The sequence below is a fragment of the Podarcis bocagei genome, assembly GCF_964188305.1.
Source record: "Podarcis bocagei genome assembly, chromosome: 3".
Classification (NCBI taxonomy): domain Eukaryota; kingdom Metazoa; phylum Chordata; class Lepidosauria; order Squamata; family Lacertidae; genus Podarcis; species Podarcis bocagei.
Genome location: NC_138127.1, coordinates 106,838,632 through 106,863,899, shown reverse-complemented (window position 1 = coordinate 106,863,899; position 25,268 = coordinate 106,838,632). Strand labels below are relative to the sequence as shown.

The window sequence follows — 25,268 nt, the reverse complement described above, 5'->3', positions numbered from 1 at the left end:
GCTGCTTCTGGCGAACCAGAGCAGCGCACGTAAATGCCGTTTACCTTCCCGCTGGAGCGGTACCTATTTATCTACTTGCACTTTGGTGTGCTTTCGAACTGCTAGGTTGGCAGGAGCTGGGACTGAGCAACGGGAGCTCACTCCGTCGCAGGGATTCGAACCGCTGACCTTCTGATCGGCAAGTCCTAGGCCTTGTGGTTTAACCCACAGCGCCACCTGTGTCCCTTTAAATCACCTGTTACCTGACCCTTTTAAACTGGACATGTCCAGGATTGAACCTGGGACCTTCTGCAAGCAAAGATAGGCCCTCTAGCATTGAATGGTGGAAGAATAGGTTCCCACTAGACCTCCCTGGCAGACTCACGAGGGACTGCCCGTAAAGAGCATTGCTCCTTCAATCTTCATCAGTAAAAATTACGGGAGGAATCACAGAAAGGGCCACAAGGATCATCTAGTCCAACCCCCTGCAACGCAGGAATCTTTCGCCCAACATGATGCTCCAACCCATGACCCTGAGATTAAGAGTCTTGTCCTCTACCGACTGAGCTACGGAGGAACACAATCTCTGGCTTCGCACAGATGTGAATGTGATTTATGGCGTGCATGTGAAAGAGCGGCGTGTGCGTGCATACACACAAATTTTCGTCTGTTGCTGGCTAGCACCAACAAAATTAAAAGGGTAATTTGATAATGATACTAGTGCAAAATGTGAAGGGAGTAATGCTAAGATTGGAAGGCAGCAAGAGGAGGCAGAGGGCCAAAGACAGGCATCCTCATCCTTCTTCCTGCTGATTTCTACAAGGGCAGCATTGAGACTATGCCAGCGGGCAGTGCCAACCCCTGGAATAGTTGTAAGAAGGCAGGCAGGTGGGAGCTAGCTGAGGACAGATGGAAGTTGGTGGGGCAGTGCCCCATTCACTTTAATGGTCCATCATCCACTGAACTCCATCAGATTTAGCTACAGTGCAATCTCCTCCCTTCTGTAATGGTATCATTGCCGTTGGTTACATTGACTGTGGTTTTCCAAGTCTTGAGTATGCTTCTGAGCCATGGTTCCCAAAGCCATGGCACTAGGATCACCTGCCGGGTGGTGGTAGTGCTTAGGGGCAAGGGGGCAGCAGTGGGGGGCAGCAGCACTGGAGTTGCCAATGAATATCAGACTTTGAACAACTGGTATTGCTGGATCAAGTCAATCTATCTCACTGAAGTACCATATTTTTCGCTCTATAAGACACACTTTTCCCCCTTCAAAAATTAAGGGGAAATGTGTGTGCATCTTATGGAGCGAATGCAGGCTCCTTGCCTTCAGGGATAGCCGCCTGAAGCCCCCGGAGCGCAGCCGGAGCTCCCACTGTGCTCTGGAGGCTGCGGGTTCCTTTCCCTGAAGCCTGGAGAGTGAGAGGGATTGGTGCGCACCAATCCCTCTTGCTCTCCTGGCTTCGCTTCGCTGGAGAGGTGCTGCACAGCTTTCCCTCTCTGCGCAGCGCCCCTTCAGAAAAGTGGGAGGAGAAATGGAAGGGGCAGAGAGGGGGAGAATTTTTTTTCCTTGTTCTCCCCCTCTAAACCAAGGTGCGCCCTATGGTCGGTGCATCCTACAGAGCAAAAAATATGGTAATTAAACAAAACAAGTTTCAACTGGGTTTTGCACCAATGTGCAATTCATTGTCGCTGTTTTGAATTTTATCGTGGGTGGTGAAAACCGCTCATCTGAATAATGCTTTCTGTAGGGCAGGGTAATGGGCAATGTGGAGGAGTTTATGGAACCGAGGGGACAGTGGTTTGGAAAGGTTTGGAAACTGGAGCCCAGAGCCACACTGAAAGAGGGCAATGGGCAAGGCATTTGTGCCTCAATTGGCCCATCTCCCAGAGCGGAAACGGGCAGAGGCTTTGCCACAAAAAAGGCAGGGCTTCGTTTGCTACCGTGTTCTAGGGCACAGCGATGGATCAAGGGGAGCAGTCACTGCTGACATGGAGGTGTACCCCCCCTCCCCGCACACAGTGTCTCCCCCCCACCCAGGTGGGGCAACTTACATGGTAAGGTTTCTGCACGGTTCTTTTGGATCATTATGCAGAGCTGTAGCACCAATTGTGGGGCGCTCTCGAGGAAAGTCTCCAAGAGGCGCAACATGTTGACGTCTGCATACTCGTACATCATAGCCCAGTAAAAGCGCCGCTGGTGTTCCTTTTGCCTCTGGCTTTGGATCCCCAGGTACATGGTTCGGATATACCTGGAGACAAGGGGAGAAAGAAGGGAGGGAGAAGGTGAGCTCGTGACCAGATCGGATCAAAGGACATCATCATCATCATCATCATCATCATCATCATCATCTGTTATTTATACCCCACCCATTTGGCTGAGTTTTCCCTAGCCACTCAGGGTGGCTTCCAACAAAATATTAAAATACAATAGTCCTTCAGATATTCAAAGCTTCCTTAAACAGGGCTGCCTTCAGATGTCTCCTAAAAGTCTGGTAGCTGGTTCTTCCTTTGACATCTGGTGGGAGGGTGTTCCACAGGGCGGGCGTCACCACCGAGAAGGCCCTCTGCCTGGTTCCCTGTCACCTCACTTCTCACAGGGAGGGAACCGCCAGAAGGCCCTCAGAAGAGCATTTTCATAGCCTGGGAGTGCTTCTGGACCCATCTTTGCCACTCGAAGCCCAGGTAACCTGTATGCATGCACTCATTTGCTTAAAACATTGCTAAGTCTCCTGGAGTTTCAAAGAAGCAAACGGTAAATAAAATGAATGGATGACTAAAAATAGAGGGCCTTAGATTAGTGGTAGAGCATCTGCTTTGCATATGGAAAGTCCCAGGCTCAGTCCAGCAGAATCTGACACTAGAGCTAGAAATAGCCCCCCACCCCCCCAATTTGAAACTGGAGAGCCTCTGCCAGACAGTAGACAATAATGTGTTGGACTGACCAAGGGTCTGCCCTCGCTATGGGGCAACTTCTTATGTTCCTAACCCACTTGCATGCTTGCTACATTTTGTTAGGCCAAGTGGAAACTGTGCAAAAACTCATCCCAGTGATATTCCTTATTACCATCGCAATGATTGAATATGTGAGATTGTGGGGAAGTAATCACAGCTCCTCTAAGATGGGACGGATACGGGGAGGACATGAGCAGGCAGGAGCTATCGAATTGGCTGCCCTTAAGAAAGGTTCCGAAAAGCGCACAGAAATTTTTAAATAGCTGGGTTCCTGCAATGCCCTACATTAGGCAAATGTTTGGGCTTAAAGGTTCAGAAGTAGAATCTTAGTTAATATGAAATACTAAGAGAAATGTTTGGACAGTGTTCTCGAAGCTACCAGCATGAGTTTGACCAAACTGCGGGAGGCAGTGGAAGACAGGAGTGCCTGGGGTGCTCTGGTCCATGGGGTCACGAAGAGTCGGATACAACTAAACGACTAAACAACACAACAACAACAAGAGGAAAAGTATGTATGGATGGATTGCATTTCTACCCCAGCTTTTTCTCCATTGTCCACCCCTCCTCATTCAATCTCTACAACAACCCTGTGGGGTAGGTTAGGCTGAGAGGCTGTGACTGGCGCAAGGTCACCTAGTGAGTGAGGATTTGAACCCAGATCTCTCCCAGGTCCTAGTCTGATACTCTAACCACTATACCGCACCAGCCTAATTCCATGTTTTTCTGATAAATGAATAACTGTTCACCTTATGTGCTAGGAGTAGTCAGGGCAAGATGAAAGGAAAAAGGGAGAAACTAGGTGTTGGAGTGTGTGTGTGTGTGGGGGGGGAGATTTTCTTAATTTTACGTCTGCTGTTTCCAAAATTGCATTTAATTCCAGTGTATATCTGTGCCAATTTAATGGAGTTTCTTTCCCTCTCACTCATTTTGGATCTACACCTTAAGTTAAGGGGTGGGCAAGTTTCAGTTTCTCATTTTTCCGAGCTTCAGTTTGAGAATCCTGCATTTATTTTTTTAAGTCCTCATGGAAATTCAGCAAAAAAATGGGTTTATTTTAATGCAAATCCGTCCTAATATACACACGTTTGTATGTGTTTCTGCCCGATATATACACATTTTTTGCAAACTGATTTCCCCTAATATTGCATGCAGACTACAATGACCAGGATCTTTTTTGGGGGGAAGGTTTGACTGTTTAAAATGATATGTAAAAGGTAAAGGTAAAGGGACCCCTGACCATTAGGTCCGGTTGTGGCCGACTCTGGGGTTGCGGCGCTCATCTCGCTTTACTGGCCGAGGGAGCCGGCGTACAGCTTCCAGGTCATGTGGCCAGCAGGACTAAGCCACTTCCGGCGAACCAGTGCAGCGCACGAAAACGCCGTTTACCTTCCTGCCGGAGCGGTACCTATTTATCTACTTGCGCTGGTATGCTTTGGAACTGCTAGGTTGGCAGGAGCAGGGACTGAGCAATGGGAGCTCACCCCGTCGTGGGGATTCGAACCCCTGACCTTCTGATCAGCAAGTCCTAGGCTTTGTGGTTTAACCCATAGCGCCACCCGCGTCCCCATAAATGATATGAGACTGCTTCAAATGCACAGAGTGGATGTAGTCTATTTTATGTGGGCATTCAAGGGAGTACAGCTGAGCCAGGAGACTAGAGGAAGCTTTGGGCTCTTGCAAGCAGACATGATGTCTTTTTTTTAAAAAAAGAAAGTTTTAAAAACAAGTGGGGGGAAGAAGTACCTTTCAAAGTTAAAGCAAACAGGAAACCCTACACATCCTGAAAATTTCAGGGAAATCTCATCTGACCTCATAAAAATCACTGCCCTTTCACAGGGCACACAAAAAATCAAGGTGGTTTTCGACCTCCATTTAATATGGGGCAGTGTCTTACGCTACTATTTTTTCATCGGTGAAATGTGCAGAGCATGCAAAGCACGCCCCATATTTCTCTGCCTTGATACTGAATATTCGGTATTGTGACCAAATGGAATCATCTCTGACGTTTCGAAAACAGCTGCAATAGAGCAGCAGCAAAACAAAGCCTACTTTGGAGGAGGCTGAAGTGGGAGAGAGGAGGAGCTGGTTTGTGGAGCGCTCCCTTACAAACAGGAAATGACTCAGATTTTCCGCAAGGTGGCGATCTGATCTAATCATAGAGGGCATTCAGAAATGTAGAGAGAGAAAGATAGACCGTGGCTTGGGTGAAAACTCATTTTCTTAAATTCCGCTTTCACGCTGCACTGAATTTTCATGAGGTTTGATTTTCGCTGCTGAAGTTGCCGCGATCGAGTAGCGGCTGTGCTGGTGGGGGGAAAGGAAGGAATGATTGCAAATTGCCACCCCCAAACCTTTCTTTCCCCTCCTGCATTCATTTCATGTGTTTGTTCGCAGCCAATGACCCTCCCCCAACCCCCACATCTGCCGCTGTTCGGGTTCCACGCTTCAGAAAACACAACCCAAACCTGAAAAGGGCATTTTAAACGGCTCCATCCCTGTTAATCGGGGAACGTACTGTGACCGTGATGACATCATTGTGCCACACAGGCAATCAGTTTTGGTTCTGTGACATCACTGAGAGCAAACCAAGAGGAGAAGAGGGAGAGGGGACGTTGTGTTGCAATGCTGTTTTCGTGGTTTCACCCACATATCCATACACAAGGACACAAGAAGAGGCTGCTGGATGAGGCCATTGACCCATGCAGTCCAGCACCTTGTTCTTGCAGTTGCAAACCGGATCCCGGTAGGAAACCTGTAATCAGGATTTGAGCACTAGAGAAACTCCCCTCCTGTGGTTTCCAGCAACTGGTCTTCAGAAGCATTGCTGCAGCTCTAATAATAATAATAATAATAATAATAATAATAATAATAATAATATATTATTTATACCCCGTCCATTTCGCTGGGTTTCCCCAGCCACTCTGGGCGGCTTCCAACAAAGTATTAAAATACAGTGGTCTGTTAAACATTAAAAGCTCCCCTAAACAAGGCTGCCTTCAGATGTCTTCTAAAAGTCTGGTAGCTGGTTTTTCCTTTGACATCTGGTGGGAGGGTGTTCCACAGGGTGGGTGCCACCACCGAGAAGGCCCTCTGCCTGGTTCCCTGTAACCTCACTTCTCACAGGGAGAGAACCGCCAGAAGGCCCTCAGCGCTAGATCTCAGTGTCGGGGCAGAATGATGGGGGTAGAGATGCTCCTTCAGGTATACAGGACCAAGACTGTTTAGGGCTTTAAAGGTCAGAACCAACACTTTGAATTGTGCTCGGAAACGTACTGGGAGCCAATGGTGGAGGCAGAGCACAGCCACCGTGGCTAGTAGCCATTGCCAAGCCATGAATTTGCCCAATCCTCTTTTAAAGCCATCTAAGCAGGTAACCGCGGGATGTGGGTGGTGCTGTGGGTTAAACCACGGAGCCTAGGACTTGCCGATCAGAAGGTCAACGGTTCAAATCCCCGTGATGGGGTGAGCTCCCATTGCTCGGTCCCTGCTCCTGCCAACCTAGCAAAGCATGTCAAAGTGCAAGTAGATAAATAGGTACCACTCCAGCGGGAAGGTAAATGGTGTTTCCGTGCGCTGCTCTGGTTCGCCAGAAGCGGCTTAGTCATGCTGGCCACATGACCCGGAAGCTGTACGCCAGCTCCCTCAGCCAATAAAGCGAGATGAGCGCCACAACCCCAGAGTCGGCCACGACTGCACCTAATGGGCAGGGGTCCCTTTACCTTTACCTTTTTAAGCTGGTGGTTAGCTGCTCGGGTGCCCGGTGCTGTGCATGTGTCCTGCTGCTGGGGGGTGGGCGAGCTGCCCATGGTGGCGGGATGTGCTGCGGGAGCCTCTCCGCTGCCCCCCCCTCAGCTGTAGGGTGGCTGGGGAAGAGGCGGAAGGCAGACGCAAGTCCCACACTGCCATTTAAGGCAGCGCAGAGTCTGCATGCACCCAAGTCACCACGTCACTCTCAGGAGAGATGTGTGGCTTGGGTACACTGAAAATCCCATTGTAAGTGCCGGTCCCCGTGGTGTGGTGCCCAGTGCCAGCCACATTTCGTTACATTTGTTGACTGAACTAAAAAGTTTCATGAGCCCAATTTTGTTTTTTTAAACTCATATGTTTGTCATTTTGTCAGCCACATCAGTGACGACACCCAGGGCGGCACGCACCCCCCTTCCTCTGCCACTGGTGGAAGCATGTTCCATAGTTTTAACTATGTGGTGCGTGAAATGCGTCTTGTGGGAGGGAGTTCCACAGAGCTGAGCCCACAACATGGAAGGCATGCTTCCTCATGGACAGGAGTCGTGCTTCTGTCTTATAGGGAAACACGAATACAGTGGTACCTCGGGTTAAGTCCTTACCGTATTTTTTGCACCATAACACTCACTTTTTTCCTCCTAGAAAGTAAGGGGAAATGTCTGTGCGTGTTATGGATTTTCCTCCTCTAAAAACTACGTGCGTGTTATGGTCGGGTGCGTGTTATAGAGCGAAAAATACGGTAATTTGTTCCGGAGGTCCGTTCTTAACCTGAAACTGTTCTTAACCTGAAGCACCACTTTAGCTAATGGGGCCTCCTGCTGCTGCCACTGCGCCACCACCGCATGATTTCTGTTCTTATCCTGAAGCAAAGTTCTTAACCCGAGGTACTATTTCTGGGTTAGCAGAGTCTGTAACCTAAAGCGTATGTAACCTGAAGCATATGTAACCTTAGGTACCACTGTAGTGCTTCCCTGGATGATCTTAGGGATGGACTTGGTATGCACCGGGTAAGGTACTCCTTAAGGTATCCAGCACTGGTTCGCCAGAAGTGGCTTAGTTATTCAGCGCTTTGCACACACTTGTGCAAGAACCCCGAACTTGTCCTGGCAAATGACAGGAAGCTGGTACGAGCCCCTTTAACACCAACAACATGTATGGGCGGCATGCTATCGCTGCCGGTGTTTCAGAAACGCTTGCGGCACCTTTTGCAAAGCGCCGCAAACCCTTGCTAAAAGCGGGAGTGCATTTCATGGAGGGTCAGCACCCCCACCCCCACCCCCCGTTCAATAACCCTGCCCCAGTTTGGGCTCAGCGTTTGGTAGTGCAAAGGCCCTGCAGCCACAGGCTTGCTACATTATAATAACCAGGCAATGAACGCCAGATTGATGACCTCCGAGCAAATTCGCACAGGCCTCTCATTGCACAGTTGAACTATAAATCAAACTGGATAAAGATAATGATATTTGCAGAGCCTCTGGCCAGGTCTGATGGCTCTGGCTATCAGAGGACCATGGTTGCTTGAGCAGCAACGGACTTGGAGGGGCAGGGGGCTGATCTTAAGCTTCTCTCTGAGAAGTCTTTCTCAGCATGCAGTGAGTCACTGGAGCACTTTGGGGGCTAGCATTTATTAGCATGTTGGAAGATGGAGGACAAAGAAAAGGAAGGCCTTCTCCATGCAGCAAATCTTGTTAAACTATGGAACTCACTCCGGCAGAAAGCAGCGATGGCAACCAATGTGGATGATGGAAAAGCTTAGCGAAACCAAAAGAGACAGCCAATCAGGTCGGCGGTTCGAATCCCCGCGAGGGGGTGAATTCCCGTTGCTCAGTCCCAGCTCTTGCCAACCTAGCAATTCGAAAGCATGTCAAAGTGCAAGTAGATAAATAGGTAGCACTCAGGCGGGAAGGTAAACGGCGTATCCGTGCGCTGCTCTGGTTCGCCAGAAGCGGCTTAGTCATGCTGGCCACATGACCCGGAAGCTGTACGCTGGCTCCCTCAGCTAATAAAGCGAGGAGTGCCGCAACCCCAGAGTCGGTCACGACTGGACCTAATGGCCAGGGGTCCCTTTACCTTTATGAACTGCCTGCCAACCTAGCAGTTCGGAAGCACAAAGTGCAAGTAGATAAATAGGTACCGCTCCAGTGGGAAGGTAAACGGTGTTTCCATGTGCTGCTCTGGTTCGCCAGAAGCGGCTTAGTCATGCTGGCCACATGACCCGCAAGCTGTACGCTGGCTCCCTCGGCCAATGAAGCGAGATGAGCGCCACAACCCCAGAGTCGGTCACGACTGGACCTAATGGTCAGGGGTCCTTTTACTTTTTTATGCACAGGAACTAGACCTTCTGGTGCCTTTTGGGTCATTGAAATGGGCTAAACTTCTGTCCCAGTGACAATGGATGTAGCCAGACCTAACTGCTGAAACCTACAAGGTCTTTAATGTCACCAGCCAAACCACTTTGCAGCCCTCTTCTTAAAAGTACATTTGGCTAGGAAAGCGAATGGGCGGGAGACACACAGCAGTTCCACCAGCCTCAATCCTTCTGAGCTTTTTCCCCAGAGAAGTTTCTCTGGGAGTTCTCCATGAAACCTCGGGAAAACTGAGCTAATTACAAGGCGAGCCGTGGGGAACTTGTACATGATCAGTCTCTTAGCAACTACGCTACAGAAGCTCTCGAACAAAGCCAGGGACATGGGATTTCGGAAGGTAGGGGAGGCTTGCAGTAGAGGCAGAGCAAAAGAGAAAAGGACACCAGAATCCTGAAGAACATAATGTAAGAACATAAGAAGAACCTGCTGGATGAGGCCAATGGTCCTTCTGGTCTAGCATCCTATTGTCACAGTGGCTGGCCAGATGTCCAACGCTGCAACAGGACCCAAACGCAACAGCACTGTCCCCTTTAGCGGTTTCTAGCAACTGGTATTCAATAGCATTACTGCCTTTGACCATGGAGGCTAAGCATAGGCATTGTGGGTAGTAGTAGTAGTAGTAATAATAATAATAATAATAATAATAATAATAATAATAATAAGTGAGAGCTGGACCATAAAGAAGGCTGATCGCTGAAGAATGGATGCTTTTGAATTATGGTGCTGGAGGAGACTCTGAGAGTCCCATGGACTGCAAGGAGATCAAACCTCTCCATTCTGAAGGAAATCAGCCCGGAGTGCTGACTGGAAGCACAGATCCTGAAGCTGAGGCTCCAAGACTTTGGCCACCTCATGAGAAGAGAAGACCCCCTGGAGAAGACCCTGATGTTGGAAAAGATGGAGGGCACAAGGAGAAGGGGGCGACAGAGGATGAGATGGTTGGATAGTGTTCTTGAAGTGACCAGCATGAGTTTGACCAAACTGCAGGAGGCAGTGAAAGACAGGAGTGCCTGGCGTGCTCCATGGGGTCACGAAGAGTCGGACACGACTAAACGACTAAACATTTTGTACCCTGCCCATCTGACTGGGTTACCCCTGTCATTCCGGGAAGCTTCCTCCCAAAATATAAAAGCATCATGAAACACCAAACATTAAAAACATATCTACACAGGGAACCAGGCAGAGGGCCTTCTCGGTAGTGGCACCTGCCCTGTGGAATGCCCTCCCACCAGATATCAAAGAGAAAAACAACTACCAGACTTTTAGAAGACATCTGAAGGCAACCCTGTTTAGGGAAGCTTTAATGTTTAATAGACTATTGTATTTTAATATTTTGTTGGAAGCCGCCCAGAGTGGCTGGGGAAACCCAGCCAGATGGGCGGGGTATAAATAAATTATTATTATTATTATTATTATTATTATTATTATTATTATTAAGCTTTCAAAATTTTGATTTCCCCTCCCCAGCTACAAACACTTGCAGTCTGAAATGGTACGGTCCCTCTCACCTGCCTCCAGACCGTACCACTTCATTCTGCTACTTGCGTAGGTCCAGCTTTTCAGGAGGAGATTTTTTGCATTATGATTCCTGCTTCCGTTTGCACTTGGGTTAATTAATGGCTGATTAACTCGAGTTAGTGGACGCACTTCTAAATGTGAGCTAACCTTGCTCCTCAGCAGTTTGCAGGGAATGGCAAATGTCCGTGTCCCGGAACAAATGTTTGCGGAATGTCTAGACTCGCCTTGACAAATGTGTGGGTAAACTGGAGTGGATTGGTTGGCAATCAATGAGAGAGGAAAAACTGGAGAGGAGCTCAGAGCCAGGACTGAAGGAGAAAAAAACCCAGAAAGCCGTCTCCAATTCTGGCACATCCGTAGTGAGATACGATACAATACGATAATCTTTATTGTCATTGTCCCATACAGAACAACAAAATTGAAATATCTACATAAGATATTCAAAAACCAACAAGCCTGCTATCCCAGCTATCCCAACCTGGTTAGCCCCCTAAAAACTCTGATACCCCGTTTTTAAATACAATATACTCCCATAGAAACTCCTTAAAGGTAAAGATAAAGGGACCCCTGACCATTAGGTCCAGTCATGACCGACTCTGGGGTTGCAGCACTCATCTCGCTTTATTGACCGAGGGAGCCAGCGTACAGCTTCCGGGTCATGTGGCCAGCATGACCAAGCCGCTTCTGGCGAACCAGAGCAGTCCACGGAAATGCTGTTTACCTTCCTACCGGAGCGGTACCTATTTATCTACTTGCACTTTGACGTCCTTTTGAATTTCTAGGTTGGCAGGAGCAGGGACTGAGCAACGGGACCTCACCCCGTCACGGGGATTTGAACTGCCGACCTTCTGATTGGCAAGTCCTAGGCTCTGTGGTTTAACCCACAGCGCCACCCATGTCCCCAAAACTCTGATACCCCATAATTAAATACAATATACTCCCATAGAGACTACTTTACACTGAGTTTAAAACCAAAATCGCATTTGGGTAGAAACTGTTTCTCAGGCGGCTAGTCCTAGTCTTTATAACCCTGTACCTTCTTCCAGAAGGCAGAAGCTGAAAGAGATCATTTCCGGGGTGCGCACTATCCTGCGCTATCTCTGCAGCTTTCTTATGGCACCTGGAAGCGTAGATTTGATCTAAGGTGGGAAGAGTGCACCCAATTATTCTCTCTGCAGTCTTTACAACCCTGGACAGCATTGGTTTTTCCCTGACTGTGCAGCTCCCAAACCACACACACAGACCATAAGTTAATACACAGTGCAATGGTAAAATGCCATCAACAGGTCCTTTGAGAGATTTTTCTGGAGGTTGCTCAGAAAATATAACCTCTGCTGTGCTCTCTTCATCAGGTCTTTGCTGTTTTCTCCCCAGGTTAGGTCATCTCTCAACTCCATTCCCAGTGCCTCTTCTACCTAGCTTGTCACCTTTGGTTTACGGGATGTGTGGTGCAGTGGCAGAGAGAGGTATTCTACACATGCTAAGAGGCAGCTCAAACGTCTCTGAGCACGTGCAAAATTCCCCTCCTATTGCAAGAGGGATTCACGATGCCACCTGTGACTGAACGACAATCTGCAACACCTTTCTTAGGTGGCCTCCAGGCTTCTCCTACTTTGTGGGTGGGATTCAACCACATAGCGGCAAATTCAGGTTGCATAATTAAGAACGTGAAAAGGGCCTGCTGGATCAGGCCAACGGCCTATCTAATTCAGGATCCTGTTCCCCCAGTAGCCTACCAGATGTCCCAGTGGGAAACCTGCAGAACAGGAGCTGAGCAGAAGGGCACTCTCCCCTCCTGTGGTTTCCAGAAACTGGCAGGATCCATACAGGCAGCAGGTCTGTTCTCCAAGGAATTACCGTATTTTTCATTCTATAAGACGCACCAGACCACAAGACCCACCTAGTTTTTGGAGGAGGAAAACAAGAAAAAAAAATATTCTGAATCTCAGAAGCCAGAACAACAAGAGGGATCTCTGCGCAGCAAAAGCAGCAATCCCTCTTGCTGTTCTGGCTTCTGGGATAGCTGCGCAGCCTGCATTCGCTCCATAAGACGCACACACATTTCCCCTTACTTTTTAGGAGGGAAAAAGTGAGTCTTATAGAGCAAAAAATATGGTAATTGCTCACTGCTGCTGCTGCATGTACCTTGGAGGCCAGACCCAGAACCTCCTTGGCAGTCGCCGCTCCATGCCACGTCTTGGTGAATAGATCTCTGCTAGTCTCCTCCTCCTCCTAGAGAGGAAATGGCAGAAGATGCCCTCTGGGGTCTCCTAGGCTCTGCACCCACCTGGTGTGATTCAGAGTGGGTTCCTCTCCTCTCTACGATGGCCTTTGATTCCCACTTCAGCTGATTTGCTTCTCCCCAGATGCAGATCTTAGAATCGTAGAACTGAAGTATGTAACATGAAGGGAAGGAACCCCTGGGGTCATTTAGTCCAGGCATAGGCATATGTGGCCCTCCAGATGTTTTGGGACTACAACTCCCATGATCCCTAGCTAAGAGGACCAGTGGTCAGGGATGGTGGGAGTTGTAGTCCCAAAACATCTGGAGGGCTATGCCTTATCTAGTCCAACCCCCTGCAATGCAGGAGGAATCTCAGCTAAAGCATCCATGACAGATGACCATCCGACCTCTGCTTAGAAACCTCCAAAATTTAAACCATCTCGTTGCAACAAGCCCAATTGAGACAAGCTATTTAGAAAGCAGATGTACTTTTAGTTCACTGCTGGTTTTAACATTTGTGAATGTTGTAATGTTTTTTTAAAAAAACGAATAACCCTGTTGTTCTGTTCTGTTTGGAAACTGCTTTGAGGTTTTCCGCAATGAAGCAGAGTACAGTGGTACAGCTGGTTGCGAATGGGATCTGTTCCGGAGGCCCGTTCACAACATGAAAAGCCCGCAGCCTGAAGTGCCGTATCTGCACAGGTGCGCGGTGCGATTTGGTGCTTGTGCGCATGCGCGAAACACGATTTAGCGCTTCTGTGCATGTGTGAGCAGCGAAACCCGGAAGTAACCGTTTCTAGTACTTCTGGGTTGCTGCGGGACCCAACTTGAAAAAATGTAACATGAAGCAAATGTAACATGAGGTATGACTGTATAAATTTTACGAAATAAATGGTTTTGTTGTTGACATCCGCCTGTCTCGAGAGACAATGGAGTGAAGTCAAAGTGCTGGGGAATCACTGCGCCTGCTGTGGCTGCAGAAATTGGTAACTTGTAACTGCTGCCTCCTGCATTGTTTTTGCTGTGTTTGCAGCACTGAAGCGACCTCTCTGGGGTGCAAGCCTAGGCAGTGTGAATGGAGGTCCTGGGCTGCCCAGATGACAAGACCCCCCTCTCGACCTGGCTGATGTGGCCCAAAGGAAAGCAGAGCAATATGTTTGGCACCAGCTTGGCTCCAGGAGTTGCTGGAAGGAAGCATACAAGGCACCATCCAACTGCCTAACAGTTTCCATTCCAGATTTGTGTAGTGTTCACTCCTTAGCCCTGACCTAGCCATTGTGATCCACGCAATGGTCACTTCCAGACTGGATTGTCGTAACTCACTCTATGTAGGGCTGCCCTTGAGACTGACCCAGAAACTCCAGCGGGTGCAGAATGCTGCAGCGAGACTCCTTACGGGGTCCTCATCACGGGATCACATTCACCCGGTGCTTTACCAGCTGCACTGGCTCCCAGTGGAGTACAGGATCAGGATCAAGGTGCTGGTTTTAACCTTTAAAGCCCTATACGGCCTAGGACCCTCGTACCTACAGGACCGCCTCTCCTGGTATGTCCCACAGAGGAACTTACGGTCTGCAAATAAAAACATCTTGGAGGTCCCGGGCCACAGGGAGGTTAGGCTGGCCTCGACCAGAGCCAGGGCTTTTTTGGCTGTGGCGCCGATCTGGTGGAACACTGTCACAAGAGACTAGGGCCCTGTGGGACTTGACATCTTTCCGCAGGGCTTGCAAGACAGAGTTGTTCCACCAGGCCTTTGGCCAAGGCACAGCCTGACCCCCTCCTTTGGTAATCCTCACAGAACTCTAGCCCAATAGTTGCCATTAATTTGATTTAAACTGATTTTATAATGAACTGATAATAGAATGCTGTATTATTTTACTGTTGTTATCCACTCTGAGCCCGGCTTCGGCTGGGGAGGGTAGGATATAAATAAATTTATGATGATGATGATGATGATGATTTTCTTCTCCTGAATGCAAATAAAATAAAATATGGGGAATTTTAATACTTATTTATCCAAGCCATCCTCCCCAAAACTGATGCTGTCCAGTTGTTTGGGACCAGTGGCGTAGCGTGGGGGGTGCCAGGGGGGCAGGCCGCACCGGGCGCAACATCTGGGGGGGGCGCGCTCGCTGCCTCCGGAGTCGCCGAAGAGCCTCGGGCGCAGGCTGTAGCAGAGCCGCATGTCTCGCGGAACCGACGAGCTGTGCGCGCGTCCGGGCTGAAGGCGCCCGGCAGGCAGCGGCTCTCAGCGCTCGCCGCGGAGGACGCGCCAGGCAGCCCCTTCTCACAGCCCCGCCTCCGCCGCCGCTGCTGCAGCTGCTGGGCCGTTGCATTTTCCTCGCCTCTCTGCCCCCCTCCTCCTCCGGGCAAGCGGCGTCGTTTGGGCGGCAGCGCCAGCGGCAACTCGCAGGTTAGGGGTTAGGGGGGGTGCAAATTACGTGCCTTGCCCCGGGTTAGGGGGCGCAAATTACTTGCGTTGCCCCGGGTGCTGACAACTCACGCTACACCGCTGTTTGGGACCACAACTCCCATCAGAGTCATATGCCTGTGCTGGGGTCGATGGAAGTTGTAGTGCAAAATGGTTGGAGGTGGAAACCAGGTGGAGGAAGTGCTGGAGAAACCAGATCAGCTGCTATCCTATCCAAAAAGGAAGAAAGGGTGAGGGGGGAAAGAGAAGGGAATCGACTGAGTTTGTGAGCCAAGTGTCATGTTCTGGAGAGTCCACTAGAGGGCGGAGGAGAACATGCTTGTCCATCATATTTCTTCTCCTGCTGAGGTTGAGAGTCCTGTTGGGGAAGCATGACCCCAGAGTTCAAAGAAAACCCACAAGAGTTGTGCTGTGCATTCGCTGACAGCTGTGTCAGGCCGCAGATACTGATCCGGCTGGACAACCTGCCCACTTACGTAGCCCTAGGTGGCTGCCTTAGGAGGAAAGACGTACTGCAGCAACAGCGTTTTGTAGGAGGGAAATGAGCACACTTATTTTAGTGTAAGCCGTCAAGGGATTCAGCACTAGGAGGCCCAGGGAAGGGACGGAGCAGTCTCGATCCAACCCTCCAGTCTTAGCCCACGAGTAGACCAGCAAGCAGGGGAGACGCAAGTAAGCCGGCAAGAAATGGGAGCTGAAATCGCAATGTTCGCTTGCTCACCCCCATGCCTGTCCACCAGTCCTGCGAAAACTATTTATTACTTATTGCATTTATATCCAGGGAGCTCAAGGTAGCTACCCACAACAACCCTGTGAGGGAGACTAGGCTAAAGGTAAAGGGACCCCTGACCATCAGGTCCAGTCGTGACCGACTCTGGGTTTGCGGCACTCATCTCGCTTTACTGGCCGAGGGAGCCGGCGTACAGCTTCTGGGTCATGTGGCCAGCATGACTAAGCCGCTTCTGGTGAACCAGAGCAGCACACAGAAACGCTGTTTACCTTCCCGCCGGAGCGGTAGCTATTTATCTACTTGCACTTTAATGTGCTTTTGAACTGCTAGGTTGGCAGGAGCAGAGACCGAGCAACGGGAGCTCACCCCGTCACAGGGTAGGCTAAGGCCCGAGGGCCGGATCCGGCCCAATTGCCTTCTCAATCCGGCCCATGGAGGGTCCAGGAATCAGCATGTTTTTACATGAGTAGAATGTTTCCTTTTATGTAAAATGCATCTCTGGGTTATTTGTGGGGCATAGGAATTTGTTCATGTTATTTTTCCAAAATATAGTCCAGCCCCCAACAAGGTCTGAGGGACAGTGGACTTTGATGGTCTTCCAGTGAAGTGGAAGGTTGGAAGATTCAGGACAGAGTTAAAAAAACAACAAACACTTCTACATGCAATGCATAATTTAACTATGGAACTCCCTGCCACAAGAGGCAGTTGTTAAAACCAGGAATTGTGGGGGGGGGGAGCAGTTAAACGACTGCCAAAATCCCAAATCCCCACCACATTCTCTAACTAAGGCCAGGACAATGACCGTTGACACAGACACCATACATACACAACAGCGAAGAGGCTCAGAAAAGCAGTCTATAAAATTGTAACAAGTGCTGGAGGAGACTCTTGAGAGTCCCATGGACTGCAAGAAGATCAAACCTCTCTATTCTGAAGGAAATCAGCCCTGAGTGCTCACTGGAAGGACAGTGGGCAGTGGAACAAATCTGCACCCCAGGATTTTTCCTTATCGCAGTGATGGCCACCAACCTAGATGGCCTTAAAAAGAGGATTAGACAAATTCGTGGAGGGCTGTCAATGGCTATGTTCTTCCTCCATAGTTTTGAGAGGCCCAACGCCAAGGTGTTCTCAGGAGACATCTTAATCTCTGAGTAGACCCTCGGATGCAGCTCATCAGGCCCTGGAGATCTGAATTTGTTTAAAGTAGCTAGATGTTCCCTTACCACTTCTTCTCCTGTACTAGGCTGAAGCATTGGGCTCGGTATTGTAAAGGTAAAGGATCCCTGGACGGTTAAGTCCTTCAAAGGCGACTATGGGGTTGTGGTGCTCATCTCGCTTTCAGGCCGAGGGAGCCGGCGTTTGTCCACAGACAGTTTTCCGGGTCATGTGGCCAGCATGAGTAAGCCACTTCTGGCGCAATGGGACACCGTGACGGAAACCAGAGCGCATGGAAACACTCTTTAACTTCCTGCCACAGTGGTACCTATTTATCTACTTGCACTGGTGTGCTTTCGAACTGCTAGGTTGACAGGAGCTAGGACAGAGCAACAGGAGCTCACACCGTCGCGGGGATTCGAACCGCTGACTTTCTGACTGGCAAGCTCAAGAGGCACAGTGGTTTAGACCACAGCGCCACCAGTGCCCCTTCGGTATTGTCCACACTGACTAGCCTCAGCCTGTCCTCTGTCCCCATGTCCTGTCCCTTTACAGAACCACAGAATTGTAGTGTTGGAAGGGACCCTTAGGGTCATCCAGTCCAACCCCCTGCAATGCAGGAATCCTTCTGCTCTCATGATCCTGCAAAGCCGGAGCATCATGGATAATAATAATAATAATAATAATAATAATAATAATAATAATAATAATATTTTATTATTTATACCCCGCCCATCTGGCTGGGTTTCCCCAGCCACTCTGGGCGGCTTCCAACAGAATATCAAAATACAGTAATGCACCAAACATTAAAAGCTTCCCTAAACAGGGCTGCCTTCAGATGTCTTCTAAAAGTCTGGTAGTTGTTTTTCTCTTTGATATCTGGTGGGAGGGCGTTCCACAGGGCGGGTGCCACCACCGAGAAGGCCCTCTGCCTGGTTCCCTGTAACTTGGCTTCTTGCAGTGAGGGAACCTCCAGAAGGCCCTCGGTGCTGGATTAGGCCCTCGGTGCTGGTAGGACAGGCAGTGGCGTCACAGTGGGGGGCGGGGTGGCAGTGCGCCCCGGTGCCATGTCTGGGGTGTTACAGGAAACCTCTGCCTGGTTCCCTGTAACTTGGCTTCTTGCAGTGAGGGAACCGCCAGAAGGCCCTCAGCGCTGGACCTCAGCATCCGGGCAGAACAATGGGGGTGGAGACACTCCTTCAGGTATACTGGGCCGAGGCCGTTTAGGGCCTGAAAGGTCAGCAGCAACACTTTGAATTGTGCTCGGAAACGTACTTTCTCTCCGATATGCTGCCTTTCCACGCACTAGTCTCTCTCTCTCTCTCTCTGTGTGTGTGTGTTGAACACGGGGAGCTTTCAACCAGGCAGCTGTCCACATTCCAAAGACACATGATTTCAGGAAGACCCATGCTTTTGGTTTGGAGGGTGCTGGGGATCCAGCCTCGCAGGGTTGTCGTGATGGGGAAGTACAGCCATGCCGCGACCCTCTTTTGACCTCAGAGCAGATGGCGAGCCAAAGGGTGGGCGTTAAGCGATGAAGCCCCCTCCCTCTGGTCCCTCGCACCGTTAAAATCAATGTTGCGGTAGGTACAGTAATAACCAGCGGGGAGGTGGCTGCGAGGGATCTGGACACCGCAGCCTCTGATCGCTGCTATTTTTAGCTCCTCAGGAGCACTGCCTCGATTAGCGAAGGGGCCGCCTCCCCTTCTGGATCCACAGAGAGCAGAGCACATTTGCATCAAGCACCATCACTGCCTGGGAACCAGAGAGGACGTGCGCCTTCCCCTCTCCTGCACAGCCTTCCTGGCTACTCCTCAGAAAATGGCTGCAAAGGCAGAAACAGGGTTGGGAGGGTGGGGGGAAAGGACGCCTGCATTTTCGGGCAAGGATCTCCCCCCCCCTTTCTGCCCTCCGGGAGCTTCGCAGTGAAATGCCAGCTCACAGTCCAGCCACGAATTGTGGGCATTGTGCCCTCTTGACCTGGAAGTTTTCAAGATAAAGGCCCAGTTGCATTTTCTCCCTGGGAAAGGTTTGCGCTCTGCCCATGCCCAGAGGCACTTTTCACCCGGCTGTTGCACGCGATATGCGCAGAATGTATCTGTTTACCTTACCGCATAAAAGAATGAAGGCAGCACTTCACTCGCCGTGGATATCTGGGCTTAGGAAGCCAATACGTTTACACACACACACACACACACACACACACACACACACACAAACACACTTGATTTTATGCATTTAATACAGTGGTAAAGGTAAAGGGACCCCTGACCATTAGGTCCTGTCATGGCTGACTCTGGGGTTGCGGCGCTCATCTTGCTTTATTGGCCGAGGGAGCCGGCGTACAGCTTCCGGGTCATGTGGAGAGCATGACTAAGCCGCTTCTGGCAAACCAGAGCAGCACACGGAAACGTCGTTTACCTTCCCGCCGGAGCGGTACCCATTTATCTACTTGCACTTTGACGTGCTTTCAAACTGCTAGGTTGGCAGGGGCAGGGACCAAGCAACAGGAGCTCACCCCGTCGCGGGGATTCGAACCACCGACCTTCTGATCGGCAAGTCCTAGGCTCTGTGGTTTAACCCACAGCACCACCCACGTCCCAATACAGTGTTCTGGTGGTCCGTTCTTAACCTGAAAACATTCTTAACCTGAGGTACCACTTTAGCTAATGGGGCCTCTTGCTGCTGCTGCCGCCGCCATGCGATTTCTGTTCTCATCCTGAAGCAAAGTTCTTAACCTGAGGTGATATTTCTGGGTTAGCAGAGTCTGTAACCTGAAGCGTCTGTAACCAGAGATACCACTGTAAATCTTTATATATAATTATATTCATTCGAATACATATATGCGTTAGAATCACGGAATTGTAGAGCTGCCTCACCAACACCTGCATCATAAGAGATAGTAATATTGACCCGCCTTGCTAGGTTGTTGTAAGCAATGTCACCTCCAGGCTTTTATCTCTTATTATAAATTTATTATATTTATATCCCATCTTCCTCCCAAGGTGTTAAAGGGCTGTGTGTGTGTTCCCACCCCTTCTCCGTTTTGTTCTCACAAAACACCCCTGTGAGAAGCCTCCCAGAAGGGGGACGATGTCTGTTGTGGCTCTAATTTACATTGGTCCCCCGCTTTTTGCTAAATGGCTATAAGCAATTTGCAAAATGTTAACGAACATGTGGGGGATGCGGGTGGCGTGTGGGTTAAACCACAGAGCCTAGGACTTGCTGATCCCAAGGTTGGCGGTTCGAATCCCCACGACGGGGTGAGCTCCCATTGCTCGGTCCCTGCTCCTGCCAACCTAGCAGTTCGAAAGCACGTCAAAGTGCAAGTAGATAAATAGTTACCGCTCCGGCGGGAAGGTAAACGGTGTTTCCGTGCGCTGCTCTGGTTCACCAGAAGCGGCTTAGTCATGCTGGCCACATGACCCGGAAGCTGTACACCGGCTCCCTCGGCCAATGAAGCGAGATGAGCACCGCAACCCCAGAGTCGGCCACGACTGGACCTAATGGTCTGGGGTCCCTTTACCTTTACCGAACATGTGAGACATTCAAAACACACAACACAGAATAAAGCATAGGTGATAAAAGTGGTCCTCCATTAGCAAGAATAAAAAAAGGCAAATCCCACCCTATTACAAATGTCTGTTTCTTGACTTTTCCTTGGTTATAAAAGATGTTGCTTGTGTACTCATTTTGGCTGTCATTCCAAATCTCTCTCTCTCTCTCTCTCTCTCTCTCTCTCTCTCTCTCTCTCACACACACACACACACACACACACAAACACACAATCTCAGAGCATGTCAGCTTCGTTACACATGCAACTCCTGACATTTTTACAGCTCTGTATTACTCACCCGCTATCCCTGCCCAGAGAACAGATCGTGTAGAATCTGGAACCATTTGTAAACAAATACACACTCGCACTCCCTGCCCTTTGAGGAGATTACAAGCCAAACATGGAGCCAGGCGAGAGAAAGCCAGGATTCCTCCCTGCCCCAACCGCTGGATTTGAAGAGCAGAGACCCACCTTCCAAACATGAACCGACTCAACCGCCTGTGGCTTCCCCTTAATCATGCAAACAAGTCTTCTCTATCTTTCCCGATCCTGACTCTGCATTTTGCAAACTGATTTTGTATGCAAAACGAGATCCTGGGAGTTGAGTTTTATTTCTGGGCAGGGCAAATTCTGCCAGATAGCCGTGTGAGATACTAAGTAAAGGTAAAGGTAAAGGGACCCCTGACCATTAGGTCCAGTCATGACCGACCCTGGGGTTACGGCGCTCATCTCGCTTTATTGGCCGAGGCAGCTGGTATTTGTCCGCAGACAGCTTCCGGGTCATGTGGCCAGCATGACTAAGCCGCTTCTGGCGAACCAGAGCAGCACACGGAAACTACCTATTTATCTACTTTCACTTTCACGTGCTTTCGAACTGCTAGGTTGGCAGGAGCAGGGACTGAACAAGGGAAGCTTACCCATCGCGGGGATTCGAACCGCCGACCTTCTGATCGGCAAGTTTTAGGCTCTGTGGTTTAACCCACAGTGCCACCTTTGAGATACTAGGAGGCAGCGTAAATTATAAAGAGCTTGCTGGATGAGGCCAATGGACCATCTAGTCCTGTTCTCACAGTGGCTGACCAGATGCCCACCATGCGAAACCAGCAAGCAGGATTCAAACACAGTAGCGGTCTCCCCTCCTGTGCTTTCCAGCAACTGGTATTCAGAAGTGTTGCTGTCTTTGACCGAGGAAGCAGAGTAGTCAATCCATAGCCCTCTCCTCCATGAATTTAAGTTAGTGGCCCTCACTGCTTCTTGTGGAAGTGAGTTTCACAGTTAAACTATGCACTGGATGAAGGAGTCTATCCTTTGTCGACACTGAGCCTTCCAACCTGCAGCTTCGCTGGTCCAGGGACTTGCAGGGCTGGAGCTGCAAGCGGGGTTCGGAATGCCATGTAAATAACTGCAGCTGAGGAAGGAACATTTTATCACATGTGGTGGGAATGTAAAAAAGTGAAAAACATCTGGGAAACGATATATAATGAGATGGAAAAAATGTTGAAATATACATTTATTAAGAAACCAAAAGCATTTTTACTTGGCATTGCAGGTGATGATATAAACAGAAAGGATTGTAAGTTATTTTCATACGGGACGACGGCAGCAAGAATACTATTGGCACAAAATTGGAAGCAAGAAGAATTACCGACGAAAGAAGAATGGAGGATGAAACTGATGGACTATGCAGAATTAGCTAAACTAACAGGAAGGATTCGAAACCTGTGGGACCAGAGATTCTCAGAAGACTGGAGTAAATTTACGGATTATTTGAAAAGTAATTGTGATGAACAGATTACGTGAGTAGGTTTGCAAGAAGTTTTGTAAGGTGAATTATTTGAAATATTGCAAAAAAGACAATGGGGAGAATTATTAGCTAAGGATAATTAAAGGTAATATGAAATTAAGAAATGCATAATAAGTGATAAGAACGGAAAATCATCAGAGGCATTGACGGAAGTCCAAAAAAAGAAGAAGTATAAGATGAGAAGTTCTGTTGTATGAATGTTAATTCATGTGTTAAAAATTAATAAAAATGTATATAAAAAGAAAGAAGTACAGTGGTAACTCAGGTTAAGTACTTAATTCGTTCCGGAGGTCTGTTCTTAACCTGAAACTGTTCTTAACCTGAAGCACCACTTTAGCTAATGGGGTCTCCCCCTGCCGCTGCGCCGCTGCAACACGATTTCTGTTCTCATCATGAAGCAAAGTTCTTAACCTGAAGCACTATTTCTGGGTTAGTGAAGTCTGTAATCTGAAGCGTATGTAACCTGAAGCGTATGTAACCTGAGGCACCACTGTAAATAATTGCAGCTGATTTCCCACTTTTTCTCGCACATGCTATTGTCGCCTGGCTCAGAACAGTCGAGCGATGTGAACCGCCTTTAAAATATATATTAAAGAAATAAACAAATAAGCGGCTGAGTGAACATTGCACGAAACTGAGAAGTGGATTCTGCCTCCTGGAATTCCCCCTGATCCCCCAAGGGGCCCAATCCTCGTGCACAGCTGGGTGCAGGAAGACAGGGCACAGAGGTTAAGTGACTTGCCCAGAGCCATCGAACCGATCTGCGTCCAGCAGTACCGCTCAGACTTCCTTTCCCCTTAGGATGCCAGAGGGCAGGAGGAGCGATTCTGTCATGGTTGAAACAAGCACAGGCTTTGAAATGTAACTTGGGGTGAAAATGGGTGGCATAAAGCAGGAAAACAACCCTCTCTTGCTAGGAGGGCGAGTTGATTTTGCACCCAGGGACCATGGCTCCTTGGTACAGCACCTGCCCTGGCACCCGAATGCCCTGCGTTCAACCCCCTGGCATGACCAGGTAGGGCTGGAAAAGACCCATTTCTGGGGGAAAAAACTATTATTACTAATGCATTTATTTATATCCTGCTTTGAGGAAACTCAAGGAGACCCACACAAATTAAAGCAACACAGACAAAACACAAAAAGCTAAAGGCGTATTTTTAAAAAGTCATTAAAGAGTAACTGAACTCTGATAGAATTTAAACAATATGAAACCCAAAGCGATTCATAAAAGCAGCTCAGCATGATTAAAAGTCCTTTTCCATAGGTAAAGGTAAAGGGGCCCCTGACGATTAGGTCCAGTTGTGGCCGACTCTGGGGTTGCGGCGCTCATCTCACTTTATTGGCCGAGGAAGCCGGCGTGCAGCTTCCGGGTCATGTGGCCAGCATGACTAAGCCGAACCAGAGCAGCGCACAGAAACGCCGCTTACCTTCACGCAGGAGTGGCACCTATTTATCTACTTGCACTTGGACGTTGTTTTCGAACTGCTAGGTTGGCAGGAGCAGGGACCGAACAACAGGAGCTCACCCCGTCGTGGGGATTCGAACCGCTAACCTTCTGATCAGCAAGTCCTAGGCTCTGTGGTTTAACCCACAGTGCCACCTGCGTCCCTTCCTTTTCCATACCCCCCTCAAAACCCCAATCTGTTTCCAAAGTCCCGTTGGTTTTCAATTAACAGGGGAAGGACAGCATGGAGGGAGCTAATCTAGCTTCTGTAGGGCAGGAGTTCCGAAGTTTTGGAGCAACCACCGAGAAGCCCCTTTCCTGCATCCATACCAAGCGTGCCTGTGAAGGTGATGGGACCAAGAGAAGGGCAAAGATCTCAGAGCCCGGACAGATTTCTATGGGGAGAATATGGTCTGGAAAGCCTCTGCTGGTTTGTGTTGGCAAAACTGAGCTAGCTGGACTGGATTCATACGAGGTAGCTTCCTCTGGTCTGTGTCTCTCTGCTGTTTGCTGTGGCTCTGGGGCGAATGGTTAGACCAATGTTTCTCAAATGTGGGTCTCCAGCTGTTTTTGGACTACAACTTCCATCATCACTAGCTAGCAGGACCAGTGGTCAGGAATGATGGGAATTGTAACCCAAAAGCAGCTGGAGACCCAAGTTGGGGAGACACTGGTATAGAGCAGGGGTCAGAAACCTTTTTCAGCTGTGGGCCGGTCCACTGTCCCTCAGACTACTGTATTTTTCACTCTATAAGACGCACCAGACCACAAGACGCACCTAGTTTTTGGAGGAGGAAAACAAGAAAAAAAATATTCCGAATCTCAGAAGCCAGAACAGCAGGAGGGATCGCTGCGCAGGGAAAGCAGCAATCCCTCTTGCTGTTCTGGCTTCTGGGATAGCTGTGCAGCCTGCTTTCGCTCCATAAAAAACACACACATTTCCCCTTACTTTTTAGGAGGGAAAAAGTGAGTCTCATAGAGCAAAAAATACGGTATGTGGTGGGCCAGACCATATTTTTTTGAGGGGAGGGAATGAAAGAATTCCTATGCCCCACACATAACCCAGAGATGCATTTTAAATAAAAGCGCACATTCCACTCATGTAAAGACACCAGGCAGACCCCACAAATAACCCAGAGATGCATTTTAAATAAAAGGACACATTCTTCTCATGTAAAAACTCACTGATTCCTGGACCGTCCGTGGGCCAGATTGAGATGGTGATTGGGCCAGATCCGGCCCCCAGGCCTTAGGTTGCCTACCCCTGGTATAGAGGTTTCTCAGTGGACATGTTGGGCATTGAAACCATTCCCTCGCAGAAGAGTGAATGGAGACCACTGCAGCCCAGTATGATTGCTGTTATGT

The 25,268-nt window shown here is 49.2% G+C and overlaps 1 protein-coding gene across 1 annotated transcript in view; it reads right to left on the bottom strand.

Moving 5' to 3' along the window:
* Window positions 1–25,268, bottom strand: part of XKR6 (XK related 6) — a gene marked incomplete at its 5' end in the record, with an annotated part of 168,685 nt that overhangs the window by 3,078 nt on the left and 140,339 nt on the right. Inside the window, one exon of the mRNA XM_081188597.1 lies at window positions 2,032–2,228. Within this exon, the coding sequence (XP_081044723.1) occupies window positions 2,032–2,228 (197 nt within the window). The remainder of the gene's footprint in view (window positions 1–2,031; window positions 2,229–25,268) is intronic.